The 23,579-nt window shown below is 45.9% G+C and overlaps 1 protein-coding gene across 2 annotated transcripts in view; it reads right to left on the reverse strand.

Moving 5' to 3' along the window:
* The window catches only part of WDFY1 (WD repeat and FYVE domain containing 1), a 1,420,223-nt gene that overhangs the window by 495,381 nt on the left and 901,263 nt on the right, over positions 1–23,579 (reverse strand). For both annotated transcript variants that reach the window (XM_069618156.1, XM_069618157.1), the window contains exon 8: positions 12,258–12,363. In XM_069618156.1, coding sequence (XP_069474257.1) covers positions 12,258–12,363 — 106 coding nt within the window. The remainder of the gene's footprint in view (positions 1–12,257; positions 12,364–23,579) is intronic.

Here is a 23,579-nt window from a genome sequence, read left to right on the forward strand (position 1 = left end):
TTCTCCCATTTCATTCAAGGGGTCTTCCCATCCCAGACAAACGATACTGCCATCGAGCGTACTTTCTCAAAAAAGGCTCTGCCCGGCCATATGGGTATGTTTACAAACAGATATAGCAGTTTGGGGAGAACTACCATTTTGAGAACAGCGATTCGGGCGTTTAGGGATATAGGAAGTTTAGACCACGTCTGGAATTTGGCGCCGAGCGTTTGTAGTGCTTGTTCATGATTGGCTGTATATAGTGTCTGACTGTCTCGGGACACCAATACTCCCAGATATCGTTATGTCCGCTAGCCCATTTGAGGTTCTCCATTGCCGTCGGGCATTTCGTGGTGGGTGTCAGAGGGAGCATTTCTGATTTCTCATTATTAATCTTGTACCCAGAGTATTCAGAAAATGTATGCATGTCTGCCATGAGGGGCGCTAAGTTAGTTTCAGGGTCACGAATGTATAGCAGGGTGTCATCAGCGTATAGTGAAATCGATTGGGGTGGGCCTGACATTCGTATCCCTCTATCTCCATTTTTTTGTTTAACAAGCATTGCCATGGGTTCTATGGTTAATGAAAATAATATGGGTGAGAACGGGCAGCCCTGCCTAGTACCTCTGCCTAGCATGAACAAATCTGAAATCGTGTGGTTCGTGAGGACTTTCGCGCCTGTTTCTGTGTATAGTAATTTCACATATTGGATCAAATTGGTGCCTATTCCAAATTTTCTGAGTACCTCAAGGAGATATGTCCATGACACCGAGTCAAACGCTTTCTCGGCGTGCAGGGAGACCGCTACCGCTTGTGCTTCTGGATTTATTTGCGCCATTATTGCACATAATCTGCGTAGATTCAGGGCCGTAGATCTTGTAGGGATGAATCCACATTGGTCGGGGTGGAACCAATGTTGGCATGTTTGGCAATAGTCTGCCAGTATTTTCGCAAATACCTTGGCATCTGCATTTATGAATGACAGTGGTCTATATGATGACATGTCCTGTGGAGGACGTCGGGGTTTTGGCAGGACAGTTATTATCGCTTCTCTCATTGTATCGGGGAGTTTGTTTCGTTCCAGTGCCTCCTCCCATACTTTCAACATGATAGGGACCAGTTCTTTTTGGAACTCCTTATATAATTCGACCCCTAGCCCATCTGATCCCGGTGTTTTCCCAGAACTCAGTGCTTTTATTGCCTCAGTGATTTCTTCCTCAGTTACCGGCTGTTCAAGGGCCATTCTAGCTTCTAACGTAAGTGTTGGAAATTCCAAGTTATCGAGGTATGCTTGTATTTCTGGTTTCGGATTTTTATCGCTATTAGAGTATAATGTCTGGTAGAATCTGGAGAATTTCTGATTTATGGCCTGCCCCCCGGTGATCACCCCCCCTTCCTGTGCATTAATGCTGATGATTGGCATATGACGTCGGTCTGATTTAATGAGGTTGGCTAGCGCCCTTCCCGCCTTATTGCTCTCTCCATATCTACGTGCTGGGGCTGCCATGTATTGTAAATCCCTCGTGGCCAGCCTATCAAATTCCTTTAGGAGTTCATTGATATCTGCCAAGGTGTCTTTGTTATGGGTTACACTATACAAGATTTCCAGGTTTCGGAGTTGTGCCTCCACCTCGGTCAGCTCGCATCTTATGGATTTCAATAGTCCCATGGTTTTAGAAATCAATGCCCCTCTTACCCAGACCTTGAACGTCTCCCAGAGTGTTGAATATTTATCTACCGTTCCCACTTTGTTATTGAAGTATTCCTCCATCTATGTGGAGCGGTTCACCTACATTGGGGTCTCTAAGTATATTTGGGGCCATTCTCCATATCTTTTTGGGGTTTCATAAGGTTTCTAAATATTAGCTCGAGCATCACCGGGGAGTGGTGTGACAATGTTCGGGGAAGAATTTCGTATTTTTCTAGTGTGACTAGCATATTGTTGGATAGGAGCCAGTAATCTATCCTTGACTCCAAATCATGCACACTTGAATAATATGCGTATTGTTTCACAACTGGATGTAGTGCTCTCCATGCATCCTGCAATGCCAGCTGTGACATGATTTGTCCCAATGCGATTGCTGCCTTGGTCAGCACTCTTTTGGTTGTGGAGGATCTGTCTAATTCTGTGTCTAGTATTATATTGAAGTCTCCACCCCATATGATGCTGGAGCTGTCTTGCGTTGATAGCAATTCCAATATGTTTAAGTAAAACTCCGGGTCATCTATATTAGGGCCGTATGTGTTAATTAGTACCACTGATTTTTCTGCTACCTCCCCCCATATTATTGCATATCTTCCTTGGGGTCCACTTTGTGTCCTTTGGGCTGGAATCCCAGTGATGGGTGTAATATTGTTATCACCTCTCTAGCCTGGGTGGAATATTCTGTATGGTACCTCTGCTTGCCCCAGGAAGCCCGTATATTTGCGTTACTGGTCCCCTGTGTGTGTGTTTCCTGTAGCATAACTATGTGGGGAGAAATTCTGTTCACATATGCCCCAATTTTCCTGGCCTTTGAGGGATTGTTTAGGCTTCTGACATTCCAAGATAGGAGCTTAATCTTTAATCCATTCACTGTGTTGGCGTTATTCATGTTTGTATCTATTCAGTATTTTGCTAGCATGGGGGTACTGTTTGGTGTGTGTAGTCCGCAAGACCATGGTCAGAGAAATTTTAAATGTTTTGAACAATTCAACCAACTCCCATCCTCTTCCCCGCCCTCCCTTCCCCGCACCCACATCATCTACCCCAACTTGATGATTGTCCCTTACAAACTTGTGGAGTTCTCCTGGGGTTGCCAAGTTGCTGCGACATGGCCGCCAGCTCCAGGCTTGCGACCCGGTTCTCATGTTTGCGTATGGAGCTCCCTGTAGAAGCCTGCATTGTTACTTTCAGATTGTTATAAAGGATATCTGCTCCGTTTCGTTCAGTTGACTGGATCATGTCAGTCTGCCTCAGGAGGGGGTCTGCCATTTTGATCCTGTCTGCGGTTTCCGTGGGGGGGGGGGGTGTATGGAGGCCTCCACGTAGGCCATGGCTGCCGCCAGAGTTTCAAAAAAGTGTGCTCTCCCCTGTGCTGTATTCTCATTTTAGCTGGAAATATTAGTGTATATTGTACTTGCCGTGCTCTCAGAAGTCTCTTAACTGGTTCATATGATCTCCGGTTGGCTTGAACACCCGCTGCAAAGTCTGGATATATATGGATGCGGTTTTCCTCGTAATGGAGCGTTCCCTGCTCTCTTACCATTCTGAGTATTGTGTCTCTTACAACAAAGAAGTGGTTTGAGAAGGTCTCGACTCCAAATAGGGTGTTTAAGAGAGACTCGACCTGTTGTTCCATTTTCCCATTGCCAAATTTCTCAGAAACACCCACAATCATTATGTTGTTTCTTCTGGATCGCGATTCAAGGTCCTCACACTTAGGTTGTACCTTGACCAGATCACTTTTCAGTTGTGCTATGTCTCGATCGTGATGGGCGATGGTGTCTTCGTTTGTGACAAGTCTGCCCTCCGCCTCCGGGATTCTCAAGCTCTCTTTGTCCACTCTTGCCTTTGATGATCCAATGGTGGTCACTATGTCATCTAGTTTAACGTTTATTGAAAGGAACCCATTCTGAACTATGGTGGTCAGTTGTCCACTTTATCTCCGCCCTCCGCCTCGACCTGAGTATTGGAAGTGGATGGTGTTGCCGGCACCGAATCTGATGTTTGGTTATTGGTGAACAAATCCATGGGGCCTTTCTTTTTAGAACCTGCACCTTTCATCATCTTTTTGGATTTTTGGGTGACTCCTTTACAGTTCCTCACAGTTTATGGGATGGAATCGTTCAGCGTATTTGGAGTTACTGTGTCACCAATCGTGCCTAGTATTCTAAAAGTCGTTCAATGGGTTACTGTAGTCTTTCTGTGTAGCGAGCTTAGTTTCTGGGCTCTTGTGAGGTTGACAGATGGTTGTTCCTGGATGCGGAGTGCTGTCTTGCTGTGGAGAGGGGTATATCTTTTATTCTCAGGTGTTTCAGGTTCCCCTTTGATGGGTTGTTTCCTCACTGTCAACAATTGTGTTCTTCCAGGTTACTGTAACCGCCAATGCCTTTAACCATTCCACCCGTGTACGATTAATTTCTCTGGGTTGTGTACGTAGTAATTTTATATTCACTGTTTTTTTTTTCATGGAACCGTGATTTCCTCCTGGCTTTTATTCTAGCTCCTATCTGTGCTTGCCTCCTGTATTTCTGGGAGGGCAAATTGTCCTGGTTTTGAATTCGGACGAGGCACCCCCCGAGCTGTTGTCACTGCACGCCTTGTGTACTGTAGCAGTCTTTCCTCATTTTAGCCAGCTTGGGTTTGCTCCGATTCCTCTTTTCCGGCAAATTTGTGAGGAATAGCTGTCTATGCCTCTGTATTGTATAGGGGTTTTCTGTAGTGCAGTTAAGTATTTTGGTTAACTTGTGACCTTGCAATCCCTGTGTTCATCCCTTGCCTGTAGTTCTTTCACCAACGTTGTTCAGTGCCGGAGTTTTCGATTGCTCCTGCTGTATGTCGGCGAGTGGGTTGTGATCTCCCACGTATTGTGGTGCCTGTCTGCCCCGCGTATCGTTCTTTTAGAGCTTATGCAATTTTGGTGTTCTTCATTGAGGGTTAATTATCACAGATAGGTATCAGTTGTGATTTCCCCTGTATAATATTGACTTGGGTTAGCAATCCGCTGCCAGGCCACCCACCACACCGCGGGGTACTGTTCCCGCTTCCAGCTCCTCTTAGTCTCACGCTTGGTCGAGTCCCAATGTCTGGGCTTTGCTAGTTGGTGTGCCCGCTTCACAGCTTTGAACTGCCCGCAGGGGCCGGGGCACACAGAGCCCATGTGTGGCCCACCAGTTAAGGGGTTTTATTTGCACAGGGTTAGTGTTCGTTTCGTACTCACAGCATGCGTTGTATCGGCGCCCCTTCTTCGGCGCCCGCGGTCGGATGTTGTGTCCGGAGGATTTGCGGGTGTTGTTACTGGTTCGTCAGCTCAACCTCGTGGGACTCAGTGATCCTGCATTTGTTTTGTTGCCCTCTGCTGGGCATTTGTCTCCTGCGCTTTCGGGGGATATATCCGTCCCTCAGGCCACTTACTCAGGGCCGCCAATCTTTCTTCTCTCGGAGTGTTGCCCGCCTCACTCTCGTGGATTGTGCAGAGCTTGCTTCCTTTGCGTTCGGGTTTTGCGTACAGGCGTTCGTGTCGTCTGGCGCCGATTTCCTCCTCTCTATGGTTGCTTGGCAGAGCGTCTCTGGCTCAGCCCTAGTTTGACTCGGTTCTGGATCGCAGCTCGCACTGTGGTCTTCTCACGGCCAACTTTCACCTCGATGTAGCGACTCGAAAACTGCTCCGTTTCTGGCCAGAATTTTTGCTGTGTGGTCGTGGGATCTTTACCTGCGCAGTTTGGTCCTCTATAGGCCCACAGGGTGCTCCTGATGAGGACGTTTTTTACTAAGGATGTCTGTCGGGTCGGAGCTCTTGGTTCAGGCAGCCATTTTCTTCGTGTGCAACAGCGCCCCCTCCAATAAAGAACTATTTTGATAATATCGTCAGCAGCATGGCCACGGTAAGCACACTGTGGCAGGCCTTCAAGACAGTGGAGAGGGGCGGTAATAGGCAAAATGGGGGGCATACAGAGGGACATAATGCATGACCTGTCTAAGGTGGAGGCTGACCTGGAAGATGCGGATGCAGGAACATATATGCGGGAGTGGCAGTCCGAGACCTGACAGAGCTATGGCAGAAGTGCATAGTGGGTTGGGAGAGGTTGGGGAGGTGATAAACCAGGGCGGCTATTGGCATGGCTCTGCCTGAGCGAGGTACAGCAGGAAATTAAATGCTCGTTCAAGGATGAGTGTGGCATCACTCAGCGAACACAGAGTGAGATTAATGACAACTTTCTTAGATATTACCATTCCCCATACTCTGAAGACCCCCGTGCGGGTGCACCTTGGCGAGGTCCTGTCCTTGATTAACCTGCCTCGCCTGAGCAGAGAGGTGGCAGAGAACTGGATGCCCAGATCTCTGTTGAGGAAGTGATGGCCACAATCAGGACATTGCCCTCAGGCAAAACTCCTGGGGCGGACAGACAACCGGGCACATTGTGTGGGTTACGCTGGTGCACATTAGGCTAGGGGTAGGGTGAAAATGGGCTGGTACATTTTTGCAGGGTGGGAGCTTAAAAAGGGTACCAGGCAGGGGCGTCCGTTGTCTCCAATGCTTTTTATTCTCGCAATGGAGCCAATCGTGGCGTTCCTCAGAGAGGAATATGCGGATGCTGGCAACCAGATAGATGGGGTAACGCATATGATCTCCATGTATGCGGACGACATGTTGCTTTACGTGCATCAGCCTGAGGACAATTTACAATACATGTTGTATGTAGTGGACCGCATTGCTGAACTATCAGGCATAACCATCCACCGAGATAAGTTGTGCTTGTTCCCGTTAGCGGGCCTGAGAGGGTGGGGTATGTATCAGCTTCCAGACCTCGAACTAAAGTGGTACCTTCACGCCTTTCGATACTTAGGGTGTCGGTATCTACCATGACTTTAATACCGAGCATGAGTGCAACACACAAAGAGCCCTAGATAGGGTGACGAAATCAATGGACTTCTGGAGTAGACTGCCTCTATTGATAATAGGCAGGACGGCACTTATTAAAATGGCGATTCTCCCTCGACTGCCATACTACTTTATGAATGTTCCATATAACATACCCAGGCAGTTCTTTCACAGGCTGGGCTGGATTCTACGCTCAGGGCATTCTTATGGAAAGGGGGCAGGCATAGGATGGCCTTAAGCACTCTCCAAAGAGCTTATGAAGCAGGTGCGATTAGGATACCACACTTTGAATTATATTTCCTGGCAAGGCAGATGTAGTTCATAGTAGGTCGGCTGGCAGATGAACCAACGCTAGACACCATGCTTCTGCAGCCTTCCATAGAGCAGTATTATCTGAGGGAAGTCCTGTGGGTCCATGCGTCCTGCCTGGTGCAGTCACTGCACCTCTTGACACAGGGTAAGAGACTGTGGAGCAGGGTCTGGAAGGTTTTAGGGGTGGAAGGCCCTTTTTCGCCACAAACTCCCCTGGTCACTGTCTTGATGGGGCAGCCACAATGCGTACGGGGTGTCCATAGGCACTGGGAAAGCAATGGAGTGGCTAATGTGGGTGACTTACTTCAGGACGGAAAGTTGGCAGACTTCATGACATCAGTGGAACAGTCTGGCATAGACAGAGGACAATTTCTGTTACACATAAACCTGACACATGTGTTGAAAGAAAGGTGGCCGGAACTTCGGAATGGTATAGAAGAGGCAATGTATGATATGTCCGAAGATGGCCACGCGATGTCCAGACTCTATGAGCTAATCCTAGACATATAGCGTACCCCAGGCTTGGGAGTGGTGGCCAAGTGGGAGGCAGACCTGGGCAGGCCTTTCTCAGATGCTGAATGTGCACGGACCCTGTTGTATCCGAAGAGTGTCTCTAGAAATGCCATGCTTAAATTTGCACAATTGTATGTTACACACAGGACATACCTGGCACCTCGTAAGATTTCCCAGTTCAAGGGGGCAGATAGACAGTATTGCCCCAGATGCATGGAAGAAGGAAGAAAACGCTGGCATGCTGCACATGTTCTGGTCTTGCCAGACGATCTGAATGTATTGGGCGGAGATTGCAAATAAAGTGTTAAGGGGAGGGGTAGACCTGGGCACTGAGTCCCCAGAAGCATGCCTGCTAGGTGTGTTCCCACGTAGGCGGGGAGTGAAGTACTTCACTAAAATAAAGGATCTCATCGGCGTGCTGGCCAAACGCAGGATAGCGATGACCTGGAAGTCAGCAGACGGCCCCTTGAGAAGACATGGTGGAGGGACCTACAGAGGTGGGCGCTGGCAGAGACTGTGGTTTGGCATACAGCAGTGTACCTGGGTCTAAGGGAGGCGAGTGAGGATGTCACATCAAGGAACATATTAACACAGACAATGTTTACGCCCCCGGATGCTGTGCTCACTGCACATGGACTACCTTGAATATGTGTGTAGTAGTTACTGGAGAATGATGTAATGTTTCATTCATGGGGACAGAGTTTGGACGACCCGGAAGGCACTGTTTATATGTTTGCGGTTGTTGGGGGTAAGGGGGTTGCACACATGGGTTATTGAGAAGCTTATTGTACTCGACAGTCTCATGCGACACTTAGGGGGTCATTACAAGGTCGGCGGTAAGGGGTTAACGGCGCCGGTAAAGGTGCCGGAGCCGTCAACCACTTACCGCCGCATTACGAGGTCCTTTAGCGGGTCCCGCTAAAGGTGCCTGGTTTTACCAGGTGCCCTTAGCGGAACCCGCTAAAGGACCAGCATGCTAACAACGGGCCCGTTAATAACAGGCCCGTTGTTAGCATGGTCCCCATTCCCATTGAGCCCTATGGGGGCTCGAATGGGGATGTGTTCCCTGAATGGGGAAATACCGGGACCACCAAGGTTGGAATGGCCCAGTATTTCCACGTTCAGGGAACCCGGACCCGGTATGCGGTATGGGGGTAGCCATGCCACAAATAGCGGCATGGCTACCTCCAATCTTGTAATGACCCCCTTAATTTCCTCATGTAAACATTGTAACAAAAATAAAAGATTAATAAAAATTGTTTTAAATAAAAGTTCTTTAACTTCTCTTGTACTTTGGCAGATCTTAACTTCTCTTGTATTTTGGCGGATTGCCTGGTGTACTCCTTTACCAGGAATCCTCTTGTGAGCTCCTCAGATCTCCTGGTGTACACTCCCCTACTAGGTATCTTGCCACAGTGTTAAAAGTCTTTGTACAACTCCAATTGCCGGGTCTACCTACCTTCCAGGACATCTTTCATGTGTTTCTCAGATTCCCTGGTATACGTCTCTGCCTGGTATTTTGTAACATGGTTAAACTTTCCTCTACAACATTAGTGGATCTCCTAGTATGCTCCTCTGCCAGGAATCCTTACAGGCTCTTCAGACCCTTGGTATACACCCCAGCCAGGTAACCTCCCACATTTGTAGACTTTTCTTTTACAGCTTTGGTGGATTGCCTGGTATACTCCTCTGCAAGGAATCCTTGTATGGACTCTTCAGATCCCCGGGTATACTCTCCTGCCAGGTACCTCCGGGAGCTCTGCTGCGGCCCCCAGCACCTACAAGGTCCTTCAGGTGTGCCTGCTGCTTCTCTCCTTCCTTCACGTCATGCTCGTATGTGTGACATGTGTTCACAAGCCGCAGAATGAATGTGCCCGTTCTCTCTCTCTCTCTCTCAGCTTTCGCTTTCTACGGCACAGTTCTCTATCGTTCTGCTGAATTGAGTGTAGATGCCATTTTTAAATTCCCAGTGAACTTGTGGATTAGTCAAACAACTAGTCTGCACATTAGGTTTCAGGCTTTGTTTAGTCTGCATCAAGTCCTCCCTCCTCTTGTTCGTCTCAGTACATGAGGCTTTATGTGAGCTGAAGTCCATAGATGTTATTGGATTTTTAAAATGATGTTGTTCAAAGGTTTTTTTTTTTTTTTTTATAGAGAATCTTCAGAAACAGGAGATGTTATATGTGTGTTGTGAATGTTTGAGGATAGATGGAATTTTGTCTAGCGTGACACAAAGGAAGGGGTTTCTGATTTTTACAATAAAGGGGATGTGGGGGATGACAACAATCAAGAACTTGGGTATTATAAGGTCTTCTTCAGGAGGAAGGGGGGAACACTGCATCTCACCTGATGGAGTCACCATCTCCCCCCTGACAGCTGTCTCCTCCCATGTGATCCTCCCTCATATATCCACCCCCAGGGTCAGGTCAGATAGCGACTGGCGTACCCAGGTCACATGGGAGGAGGTCACTGCCGGGGAATCAGTGATGACTCTATCAGAGCCATCACATAGTCCTTGTAGTCGTAACCAGATGTTCTGACCAGTAAATGTCCAAGAAGTGAACTGCCATAGCAAACGAGAGGGAAAAAAGTACAGTACTTTCCAAAATGCGTCAGGAAATACCAAAAAGACCAAGAAAATGTGTTGGGGGATGACAAACAATTTGGCTAAAAAGCAGCAAAAGAAAGTGCCTTGGGCAGGCTGCGGCTTCACAGACTGAGGGCACAAATTAGCAGCCTGCCTTTTTGGGCGTCAGGCTGTCCAGTCCTGACGGTCGCCCGACTTGAACATGGTGACACCAGTATCTACCACTGTAGGGTTTAATTCGCCATGTGTTTTCGAGTCTAGCGGTCTTGACCATGGGCCTCTTTCTGCCAATGTGCGCAAGCTTTGTGCAAACCACATTTGTGCAGCTGACAACCAGCAGTACTCATTTCCTCTGATGCAGAGGTTGACTTAGTGGGTGCCCTAAACAAGGGCTCCCAAGCCGCTCTAGTTAACCAGGACAGGTCTGCGTCCCCTTGAGCCTTACTGTACCAAACACTCTGGGGCCACAGGAAGGGGGAGAAAGCTTTGGGTTATAATCTATATGCCTCCTCCAGTTAGTCATTACAGAGCAGGTGGTCTTACACAGCCTCCAGAGGTCTCCCGAGTTCTTTTTTTTAAAGAAAAAATGATGATGCCATCATGAGCTAGAACCTTTGAATAAAACTGGAACCTAAAACAATTATACCATCTCTGTGTGGCCCAGAGTTAGTCCCTGCGATTCAGACTATCACTCTTCGCTGTATCACTCTGCACATCGTGTTAATCTACAGCCCCTCCCTCTGTAGGCAGAATTTACATAGAGTGGTCTTCCGCCAATATTCGAAACCTGATCTAACTTCCCCTTTCATAATAATAAGATTCTGCTTTTTGATTATAATTTATTAACAGAACCCAAAAACCTACAGTGCCACGTGCAGCTCACTAATTACCTTACAGGGAAATGTGTATGATGTTCAACCCTTAAACATGAACACAACTTAGATTTGACATTCAACCGCTCTTAGCTACTATAAATAGCAACACCTCTAGTGTTACATTGTCCAGCTACTACAGCACCTTTTCAGAATGAAATCATAAACAATTTAGTAAAATCACTGCAATCCCTGGAAGAAACTCAATGTAGAGGATCTTCTTCAGATAATTCCACAGCAGCCTGTTACTGCGAAGAAGAACACAGAGGCCCACTTGGTATGATCAACTGTTTAGATGATTCAAGATGATTCAAGATAAAGGCCATGTATAGATAATCCTCATCTCTTCATTTGGTGGTTGGTAGCTTCTAGAATTATTTTAGCGAAAAAGTGCTTCTTTGCATATCTTGTCAGTGCCTTATATCACCTTACTTGCTGTATTTAGATACATTGTTCAGGGTTGTAGTCAAATGTAGTTGTATTTCTAGGTTTTCCTTGAGAGTGGTTAACGGCTAAGGGTGAATCACTTAGAGCTTTTATGTTCGTGGTCTGAGATATCACTGAATTGTATAGTGATCAGCGTGCCTTTAGCCTCCTTGTTTTAGCTTCCTTGTCCCAATAGAGTGCCATTTAAATCACTCTTCCTAGTTTATTAGGCACCTTACTCAATTGCCACAATTTTGATCAACAGATTTTAATCACATGCTCCAGCATGCACATTAATATATTGTGCCATCTGTGTTGAAGTGTCAGATGCTCATCAGTTTGGCGGTCACAACCCTTCTGCAGAAGACCACACGAATCACCAATTATGTGTTTGTCTCTTTTAGCATGATCAGTGAGGTAGCTTGGGTCCAGAACCTGCTGTGCCTAAACAGCAAAGCTACACCTCACTGATGATGCCCACTGATGAGACACTCACAATGTGCCTGAGCAATGTTTGGTGTTGGTTTAGGTCTTAGGCAGAGCGGGATATGGCTTCGCATGTCTACCTATACTGCCCCTTTTAGAGTTGGAGCAGCCTAATTTGCACATGGCTAGTTCCCTTCTGTGATGATGTGCTGAAAGACAATAGTTTGGAGGATTGCCCAGAGCAACATGACATTTCATGGCTCATTAAAAGCTTTCCATCCATCACGCTTCAGTTTTGATCTATTCCAGAGGCTGCCCATACCACAATCGTATTTTAAGATACGATTCTTCGTTCTGTGGAAGATACCAAATGCAGAGTAAAAACTGATATTGCTTCTTTAGCATCAGTCTTTTACCGAGCAGAGCTCTGTGCAGAAAATGTTGAAGGTTTGATATTGCTTCACAGTCATTTATGATTTACTTTTCTTTTTACGGCGAATCAATCTGTTTTCGTAACACTACAAAAAGTAGATGCGCACCACAACTGGGTGTCCTTACCTCCTCCCTCTCAACATCCATGTTCCAGACTGCAATCCCACCATCAACAGAACAGGAGACCAGCTGCCGATTTAGGTGTACGTAGCAGAGTGCCTGTACCTTGTCACTGTAAAGCAACATAAACAATAGCTAGTGAAAGAATACCATTTGCGTCAAGGTATTTTAGCTATAAATTCATTACATATTCTTGACAGGGTCAGCCTTTACGGTTTATGCGTAAGCCTTTGGCAGAGGTCGCCACAACTAAACACGATATATTAACTTAACTTGGGAGTTTGTCTTAGTCTGCTCTCATGGAGCAGTCCAGCATTTGGACTGTTCCAGGATTTTGTATACTTTTAACAAACTGATTAAGTAACACAATTCAACCAAATACCCTTTTCTATTGTACCACACTGTAAAGTGATGTGAGCCCAAACGAATTTCAGGAGTTTTACTGGTCTACTTTTAAAAAATACAATAAAAGAAACTGTGATAAGTGTACCTACTTGTAGTCATTATTTGACAATGGTGTACAATGTTGGTGTTGTTTGGAATGTGACAAAAAGTTGAAGTGCAAACAAAAAAAAAGCAAACCATTTGTGCATGTCTCACAAGTAGAAACTATGGAAATAAACTAAGTAATTTAAAAAAGAAAGGGGGTTTACTATGTGTTGTCCTAGAAGACTAGATCATTAAGAGGGGTGTGTGGGTGCCCCGAGTCCAGATGCACCCATTGAAGTGTGAGTGGCCGAAACATTCACACTTAATAGTAAAGCCTGTCACAGACAAAGGAGAAAACTTCATCACAGTACCAATAGCTTCATGCCATTAAATGTTATCAACTGCATAATGATGAGTTGGTACTGCTAGCATGTGAGCTATGCATAACTTCTCTCCTGCTGCCCAACAGTAAAAAAACATGCAAAGTAACTGCTAATCTAAATTGCTAATCTAATTACAAAATTCTATACAATGAGAACGACTAGCCACTTTTCTGGCCTCACATCACTACTTAATGCACATTACAATTAATAAAAAATATGCCAAAATGGATTTCCCAAAACATGTTCCATAAACCCAGTTATTTATATAATATGTGCCCCTTTGCATTGCTGTACAGGGTATGTATGCATGACTACATTTATCAGAATCAAATAAGATGTGAGCCATAAAGCTTTGACTGGCATACAAACATGAACAATTGTTATCTCTCTAAATTACCCCATGGCTGTACTACTTTTAGATGTTCACACAATTCAGGGGATCCTGCATGATAGTTACCTGCTTATATACATCGACTAAGCATAATGTACACATATTTTGTAAATCCATAAATTCAGTTGTTAAAATGCCCTTTCAAGAATTGTCCCTCCTGTACTGTTCTCTGTAACCTAGTCAGATCGTGTCTGTCCCTTTTTAGTGTGTTCACCTATGAGCACATTGTGAGCAGTGTTCCTGTAAATCATAAACAGTAGCAGCTACCCAATTGACTCGCATGCGCTCCTCTGCAGGTTATGTTGCAGGTTGAGCACTGAGAAAAATGGAACAGGCCTTACCCATCAGGCCATAGCCGGCCTGCCCTATTGATAATCACTCCTATATTACCAAATACTTAAAATCGAGTGGGAAAATCAAAAGGCAGCAGACTAAGGCACACAACAACTTCCATGGGGTCGAATGATAAGGAGTGTATTATGAAACATCACTATATGTAAAGATATTAACTTGCTGCTTGTCATAATAAATTGTAGAGATACTTCTCTTGCAGTAGCTTTCTATTGACCGTAATCCTTGTATATGTATTGTTATTACTGATAAATCTCACCAACAGTTATCTATATAAATTATATTGCTGAAGCTATTCTTTATGTGATTGTCAATAAACAATGTTAGCACAAATCCTGCCTTCTCAATTCACAAAATCAAACTGTTGGGTATGGATACTCAGTGTTTGGTTATGACTAACGAAATAAAATTAGGTGATGCACACAAACAAACGAATAAAATGTTCAGTGCTTAAGAGTTTGCCAGTATACACGAAATGCGATGTGTACAAATAATCCAACCCCACCCCATAACTACAATCACTAAAAGAGAATCCTTTTCAATCATCCATATTTTTGTATCCTTTTTTTACTGAACGGTATGGCTGGGAAGGCTCTCCTTTATCAAAATGAACATGCTCTATACATGTACAGCAGTCTCCTGATTCATATTCCTAAAACTTCTCTAATGAACATTCAGAAGAAAATCTTTCACTTTATCTGGAGCGGAAACATCCCAGAGTCTACCAGAAGGTCCTATACCGTTCGGCCGCAGTCGGCAGACTGGGGGTCTCAAACGTGTGAAGATACCTCCTGGCCTCCCAATTAGCACACATTGACAAACGGTCAACACATTTAACGGACCTGGGGTGGCCGCATTTGGAACAGTCTGTCACCCACATCCGCCTGCATACACTCCCCGACGTGAGCAGGCAGAATAGACAGCTAGGTGGTCGCCCACTTCAGTCCAAGTTAGTGGCACTTTTCTACTGGGATGAAGGGCACAAGTTGTGAGACATCAAGCCAGGCCCAGGTCTTCTCTCTCTCAACCGTAATCGGGAATCCTTCCTTTACACCTGGATTAGAACCCAGGGTCTTCCACTGGTGGTTCGGAGGAGTGGCGGGTCACCTTTGGGATTGCCACACAAGGATGACCATGTACTTTCGAATAATTTAAAACCAAATTCTCCCTTGCCAGGGCAGAGAGGTTACATTATTGTCAGATTCGACATTGGGCCTGACACCACAGCACCCTGGTGGCTGGTACAAGGGAACTCACTGGAATTGTTGGTTTCAGACATTACAGCGAAGGGGAAAATGTCACAAATCTATAAGATTCTCAACAGATCTGACCCAGAAGATAAACTTCCATACATGTTGGCATGGAAACAGGAACTCCAGCAAGATATACCCTTAGATTCGTGCTATCACATCTAGGCTAAGGTGCAAAAAAGCTCCGAATGTGCTCTCATTAAAGAGAATTCTTACAAAGTGATCATGCAATGGCATTACTCACCCAAACGCAGGGGAGCAACCACTGTTGAAATGTTGAGGGGGACCAATATTTGAGAAACTCACTGAGTGGGGACCGCGTTTATGATTCTGATGAACAATAAATAATAAGTGTGTGTTTTTAATATGAGTATGTGGTCCTGTCGCCAAAACAGACCCAATTACACTACGGCACTAAAAGACTACTATTATCAGCTGATCTTTGCGGGATAGCCAAAGAAATTGGAAGGACCTCTTGGATCTATAGACACATTAGCATAAAAGAAATTACTACTTTTTTGATCATTTCTTCAATCAGAAATTCAATTATAGGGTAAATATAGTTGCATCAAAATAGAGAATGGGGAAAAGAAAGAAGTAATTTATGTTATGCTTATGTGCCTACTGACAATAGGTCCTTCCAGTTTCTTTGGCTATCCGGCCAAAGATCAGCTGATACAGCGGGGGTTGGGAGGGGCAACATTGCCAGATGTGCAATTAGGACTGCAGCACTGGGGTGGTTTAGCAATAGTGGTTTACCAAACTGCTGAATATCACTGTTGCAAAGCAAATTAGCTGGGTTCAGTGGCAATATGGTTGCAGCATGCATTCAGAAACAAAGGGCCTGTCTACTGTAGGAAAGATGGTTTCATTGAGGACTGCCTTTCACTTAGGAAAGATGGCTTTTTGAGATGACCTTTTACCTCTGGAAAGCATGCACTAAGGGGATTCATCAAGCCCCACTGACTGTCACCTAAAAGCTTGATGCACTCCAGGAGTTTCCCTATGGATAGCAAGGAAGGGTGAGACACATTTACCATTTAAATAATGGGTTCAGGGGAGCCATTCCTGAAGGATGGAAAGCTCTACGGATTCATAGAGGGGAAAGAGAATCTGTCCTCTGTAGGAAGATTAGATTCCGGGAATTTGCTGAAGAGCAAAAACAACCTTTTCTTTGTAGGAAGCAGGGATTCTGGGGATTCGCCCATCAACAAGGGACCTGTCAGCTATGGGACAGGTGAGTTTGGGAGAATCACCCATGAACAAAGACCCTGCTGCATGCAGAAAGAATGGGCTCTTGGGAACAACACAAAGACAGAGAACATTTCATTAAAATTTGAAACTGTAAGAGCTATGCAAACACATGTTTATTGTGCTCCTGGAAGAAAAGGTTCTTATTTTTAGCAAAGAGGTGGAAAACCAGTCCCTTGTAGTAAGGTTTGGTTCTGGGGACATCCCAGGATAATCCACCACTTATTTGTCAGAGGGATGGGTTTGGGGAATTAACCACAGACAGAGAAATGTAATGCTTGCAGAAACTATTGTTTCTGAGGATTTAATCAGAAATCAAAAACCTTCTGGGAACAGAGTGTGCCTGTAAGCTTAATGACGTGAGCTGTTTCCAGCAAGACCCTATTCAACCAACCCACAACCAGAGACCGAACAATTGTCTCTGCAAAATACCCATAGTTTACAAATGGGTAGGATATGGAAAGCTCTACCAGATGTACCTAAGGATAAATGGGCCACAATTATATTGCAATTAAGAATTACAAAATCATAGGGTTCAAGAATGGATTAATCTCATTTATTTTTGTTTATAACATTTATGTAATGCTCAGACCCAAGGGTATCACAGCGTTTGTACAAAATATGCAGTTTTAAAACACTAGAACCCTGATGGAGTAAGCAAGAAGGGCGAAAAGGTAGAAAATGGGTAACAGAATAGTATAGTCATTCAAATTCATTAACACACTGAATACATTCTATCACCCAGAGGCAGGATATTGTATTACATTCCCTCACCCAGGGATTTAACACGTCATTCAGAGGAACAACGTGTTCTCTTTCTTCAACTAAGGACAGACAGTAGGTCACCTGTAGTAAGGTCGGATTCTGGGGAGTTGGCCAGCGAATTAAAACAGTTCAAATGTACCCAAGTTGGCTTCACATGGTTGGGGAAACTGTTACTGTGTAGACTCTAGAAAGGATGAGTTCATGCAAGGATGGATATTCTTCAATATGCAGAATGAATGAGTCTGGGCATTCTCTCTAGAGGATGGGGAATTTAACCATCGAAAAGGGGGCCATCAGAGAATTCCCTCAGGGGAAATGGAACTGTAGCATGTAAAAATGATGCTTTTTGCTGATTAAGTCTAAAAGATAGGTTGAAAAGTTAAGCACTTACCCTAGAAATGTGTCTTTAGCACAAAGGACACAGATTCAAAGCACAGCAGGGACAACTTAGCACTTACACAGTCTGAGCTATATAAATGATGTACCATAACAATGGATAATAACACCTACTATTACAGGAGGAAACCACCAGGAAGCACTACACAAAAACATACATTTTAATTAAGTGTCAGAGAACCTGACAAAACAGTTTTTCGATGTCTGGAATTGGCCCATGTGTACAGAGCCTTCCATCTCTCAGGCTGGAGTACTGTCATAGGGATAGAAAGAATACCCTCCAGGCACCAAGGCAGGATGGAGTGATAATGTGAGGCCAGGGTTCCAGAGACTTTCATCTGCAGTGCAGGGTGAGCTCAGTGGATCAGAACGGGCATACAAAATAGATCAGCTCAACATCAACCTTATTTGAGATGAGGTTTCATTTTTGGGGATTGCACAGGGATTGCTAGCTCAGCACTCCCCTTAGAAAGATTCAAGTCAGGGAATGATTAGTTATGTGCCCTTGCCTCTTTCTTGAGCCCATTCACTGAGGTAGTTGAGATTACTTGTACATAGATTATTTGGGTTCTCCGTAAGGGCGTGAACTCTCTGAGTGACTTTGGATGCTATGTCAATGCAATAGCTGGTCTATTACAGCAAATACGCCTCTAGAGTAGAGGCATTCTGTATTAATGCCTATTCAGCCGTTGTCTTCTCTCTGGAGAGATCTCTTCCACTGGCTAAGCACACACTCCATTTCCTCAAATATATCCTCTTGTATTAATCCACGTCCCATTATTGCGACACATCCCCTACCCCAATTTGCCCTCTCTGATGTTCGTCTTGCTCTGTAATCTGCCCACCCCACTCACATGATCCCCTTTCATTGATCCATCAGCATTAATCTTCATGCACTTCCCTGGTCCAATCTTGCTGAGCGAGCGCTGTGGGACTAATTAATGCAGCACTTTATTATCTTAACAGTGTTACTTTGTGCACAGGTCACAAAATTGCTGAGCTTATGAACAAATGTCAAATGAAAACAAAGACAATCACAGAAGAACATCATCTCATGAGCACGTGAGAAGCCCCTAATTATTTGATTTTGTCCAATCATTTTTGCCTCAGCCCCTATTGAGTGTAAAGGATGCAGCGCTCAGGCAGTGCTTCGTAGAGTTCAAAATGGGGGATGTTTTTCTTTCAACTAGAGGATGAGTTGATTTTCACTGTGCTAGGGGTGTGGCTGGCTTGGCACTCTTCTGCCTCTTATCTGATGTATGATAATGCCTTTCTTTCTTGCTTAATGGCCTGGCACTGAGATGGCACCACAGAAGGCTTCTATGCAGGGTGCTGTATGTTGAGTTTGTAAAGTAAGAGTCAGATGCAGCAGTTAAGGTCCAAGAAATTAACAAGTCATCAAAAGTGAAATATAGGCAGCAGCACACTGAAAGGGAGATGAGCTGATTTGGACGAACTCATCATCATGTAAGTGTTATCACCAGGCCAGCACAGGACTTTAATTAGTGTTAAAGTCTGTGTCTCAGTAGCGAAACACAAAACGAGGGTCCTGCCAAGCTCCTCGAAGAAGTGCATACCACGCCACAGACTGCTGGGCTGGCCTAGTGTGTCAACTTCACCGATTGTAACTCCAGTGAACGGCGGCACATGGTGCCACCCAAGAAATTCTTAGTGGGTCATACACCCACAATGCAAATCTTTACATGTCCGCAGCATTTACGGACCTAGAATGTGGGTGTCCATACTTCTTGGTCCGTTGACCCACCAAAAAGTCCACGAATTTGTGGCGAACTTATAAACTACCAAAATTGGGGGCGACAGCATGGCTGCCTGAGTGCTCCTGCAACATAGGGAAAACCAAGTATGCTTATCCTATGAAAGACACCTGCTCATGACTCCCAACCGTAGCAGCTGACGGATGAACCCACGGAGCAGTCCCTTGTGGAGTTTTGGTCACTGTGATGCTTGGGAAAGGTGGAGGGTGGCTGCCTCACTCACACACCCTGGAGGCCTGTCGGCTATCTGAGCTTGGGAACCTCCCACTGCATGTCGCTGATAGATGCGAGGCACCCGGTGCCTGGGGCCCTTGCCGGGGCATCCTCGGCAGGTCCCGCTCCCGCATCTGTGAGGTGATGCAGACTGGAGCCTCACCCAGAGCGGTCTGTTTCCGGGGTTGGCTCTGCATTAGATCCGGAAAAACTGGAGGCCAGCCAGATCCTTTGCTGCATGGGGTGGGCTTCAGGTTTGGTCAGTCCGACCTTGCGGGGTGGCCAGCCCTGCTGGAGCTCAGCTGCAGCCATGTGGGGCTGAGGAGCTGCGTGGGAAGCTCGACTCCCTGCTGATCGGGAGGACAGGGGTTACCCTCTGAAAAGTCCCATCAGGCAATGTGTGTAATGCCTTGGGGAATTATCCCCCCAGCAAATCAGAGGTGCCAGCCTGGGGTGAACCAGAGGGTGAGCCCCCCCACCCCTGATGAACTTGAACTTTCTAGAGGTCTTTGACGCTCCTCCTCAGGCTCTGTTGCTGCATCTGTGGGCTGAAGCTTGGAGTCACATAGCCCTGGATTCATCATGGTCAAAGTCAAATTAAGAGACCTTGCATCTCTTCTGCAGAACCAAGACTGTAGAATGAAGGAACTTGTTACAGTCGTCCAGGTGCACAATGACATGTTCCAGGGGACGGGACACCAACGGGCCACGAAGGATGACTTGAAACAATGGATGTCCGAAATTAAGCAGCAACTCCAGTCTAGTATAGCAGAAATGGCTGGTAAGATATCTTTCATGGATAAACGCCAAGAGGAGACTGACAGCCAGGTGGGGGATGTGGAAACCACCTTGAGCGAACAGGCATATGAGGTCAGCACATGGGCCCAGCGTATTGAGGCCTTGGAAGATGAGGTGAAGCACCTTGAAACTAATCATGAGGACTCTGAGAACTAATCCTGCCAAAACAATATCTGCATTAGAGGCACGATGGCTGATGTCCTGGATGGAGATTTGGAGGATTGTGTTATCAGACTCTTCCGTCAGATTCTTGAGGCAGAGACAGAGGAAATGATTGAGCTTGATAGGACACACAGGGTCTGCTCGGCAGGTCCATTGCACATGGGATTGGGCCCGGATATCCTTACCCAAGTATATTTTTATAAGCTCGAGGAGAGAATCCTAGCAGACACCAGAAATCTTGAGGAGATTTGCTTCCGTGGTTCGGCTTGAGCTCTATATCAGGACCTGGCTGGGGTCACCATCATGAAATGCAAGACACCCAGAACGCTCATGGACGGGCTTCAGAGGAAACATTTCTGCTACAGCTGGGGGTTCCCCACAGCCCTATATTTCACCTACAGGAGCCGGCCCTGGACCGTCACCACGATTAAGGAAGCAGAGCAACTCTTCTCATCTGGCCAGGAGGGAATTTATCAAATTTCAGATCCAGTTGATGCATCGTCTGAGAGGCCGGGCGCTGGAGTGGGTACTTGGTCTAAAGTAGGATGCGGTGCAAGAAGAAAAATTCCATTGATTCCAGGGGCACTTTTTCCGTGAGGTGAAGGAGATGGAGGCTGACATATCCGCTGCTTCTAGCGGAAACAGTGGTTTTGCCGCTGAGCTTTACTTGACAATCCTGGTCTCTATTCAGTGACAGGTTTCCCTTGTTGCAGATTACCACAAGACTTTTGTTTAATGTTGGGAATGTCAGCTAGGCATTCCTGGTTTTGGGAGGAGTGGGAGAGAAAGTGTGTTGTTAGGGGTGGGGGCGAGGTGTGGGGGGTTTGGGACGGTAACCAGTGGGCAATGTTTGAAATTGACTTAATGGAAGGTCAGGCTTGTGCTTACGCAGGTTTGTTGATGCTTACGTTTGATCTTAATGTCAGGACTTGATGGGTCCACCCCTGATTGTGCACTGCCCATTTTCACATGGAATGTTCAGAGCTTGAACTCGCCGGTTAAACGTAAGTAAGTGCTTGCCAAACTGATTGATTTCTCTCCCTCAGTAATTTTTATAGAAGAGACTCATTTGCTTAGAGAGGATAAGGGGAGGTTTGCACATAAAAGTTTTGGGTTTGTTTTCTTTGGGCCTCATCACGACCCAGGCGGTAAGGGGTTTACGGCGCCGTAAACAGCGCCGACCCTTACCGCCTGAGTACGAGGTCCCTTAGCGCCATGGCGAATTTAACACCTGCTTTTAGCAGGTGTTAAAATCCATGGCGCTAAGGGACCATGGAGTTAATTACGCCACCGTAATTTACGGTGGCGTAATTAACGCCTTCCCCACTCCCATTATGCCCTATGGGGCAAAAATGGGAATGGGGAAGGGTAAATGGGGATTGGGGACTTACCGCCCCGCCAAGGTCCGAATGGGCCGGTAAATCCGCCAACCACCATGGCGTAAACGTAGTTTACGCCATGGTGGTAAAGTCACGGCCCAGGCGGTAACTTACCGCCTGGGTCGTGATGAGGCCCTTTGTCTCTAGTGGAGTTAAAAGGCAAGGAGTAGCAATTCCGTTTGATAAGTCAACTCCCTTTGTAAAAACAGGGATCCTCAGCGTCCCGAATGGAGGGCATCTTGGGGTCAAGGGCAGATTTCTGGGGAACACCTTCACTTTTGTTTCGGTTTATGCCCCCAATGAACGACAGGTTTCTCTATGATCTCTTGGGCAAGCTCCAGACTTTTGAGGATGGTTCTCTTCTCATAGGAGGTGATCTCAACTAGGCACCCAATCCTAGTATAGACAAGACTCTACCTGCCACTAGAGGAGAATTTTGAAACTCGCTAACCCTAATGAAGACTCTCAAGAGAGCTAAACCTGGTGGACATATGGAGGTTCAGAAATCCCTCTCACAAGGACTCCACACACTTTTCGCCTGTGCAAAAGGGATATTCACGCATAGATCTCTTCATCTTTGGTCCCCTCAGTCCACAATTCTACCATACACATCACGGCTCTCTCGGATCACTCCCCAGTATTGTTGTCCCTCTCGGTGCATGACATTGCTCCCCCGCCTTGTAGACCCTGGAGGTTGTGCGGCCCTATTCTTAAGGACCTGACACTTCGACAGGAGGTTAAAACTGCTTTTATCAGATATTTTGAGAATAATCTCATGGATAATGTGACTCCCTACGCGGTCTGGGATGCGATGAAGACAATGGTAAGTACAGTGGTTATAAGCTTAACGTCATTTTACTCCAAGGTCAGGTCTCGCATATGGGGGGAATTGGAAAGTCCGTTTAGGGCTAAGGAGACTACTCAAACTCACGAGCTCTCTTAAGAGCGTGTTGTCAACTGAAAATAGCCATGGCTAGGCTAAAGGCTTACTTAGTGGAGAGAACTTCTCAGGCTTTCCTAAGGTCAAACAATATTATTACACCAGAGGTTCAAGCTTAACAAGATCCTGGTCCACTAACTAGCAAAACATTAAACCCGACAGAACATCTGTGCGTTGCGGAAAAATGGGGGTATTCTCCTGTTAGGGGATCAAGGTAAACTGGCCTGGGTTTCTAAGTTTTATGCCACATCAGTTTTAGCTGCTCCCCCAGACCGGACAGCCCTAGGTAATACTTACAGTCATATTCCTTCCGTCGCCATCAGCCAGAGGAGATTCAGCAACTAGAGCTCCCCCTACGGGTAGTTGAGGTTATTGCAGCTATCAAATCTTTTAAGAACACCACGCCTGACAGATTCATAAAACTTACTGTAATGTTCTAGCACCTCACCCAACTTTTTAACACATTCCCAGATTTCAGGACTATTACGCCCTCCATGATGGAAACCTCGACAATCCTGCTATTAACACCTAAGAAGGACCCTAAGCTACTCGACTCATACTGGCCAATTTCGCCTATCAATAATGATGCAAAAAACATTTCAAAGGTTATGGCCACCCGACTTATGACAGTCCATCCGAAGCTGGTCTACTCGGACCAGACTTGTTTTATAGCCTGAAAGTGCACAGATGATAACATTACAAAGACCCTTAACTTGGTGGAAATGGGGGGTAGGTCATTGCTTGGGGTGGATTCATAGCCCTAGATGCCCAGAAAGCCTTTGATCGCTTGGACTGGTCCTGTCTGAGAGCAGTTCTCTTACAAGCAGGTCTGGGTCCCAGATTTC

Source organism: Ambystoma mexicanum, chromosome 10, assembly GCF_040938575.1.
Source record: "Ambystoma mexicanum isolate Mex_15411 chromosome 10, UKY_AmexF1_1, whole genome shotgun sequence".
In the NCBI taxonomy this organism is placed as follows: domain Eukaryota; kingdom Metazoa; phylum Chordata; class Amphibia; order Caudata; family Ambystomatidae; genus Ambystoma; species Ambystoma mexicanum.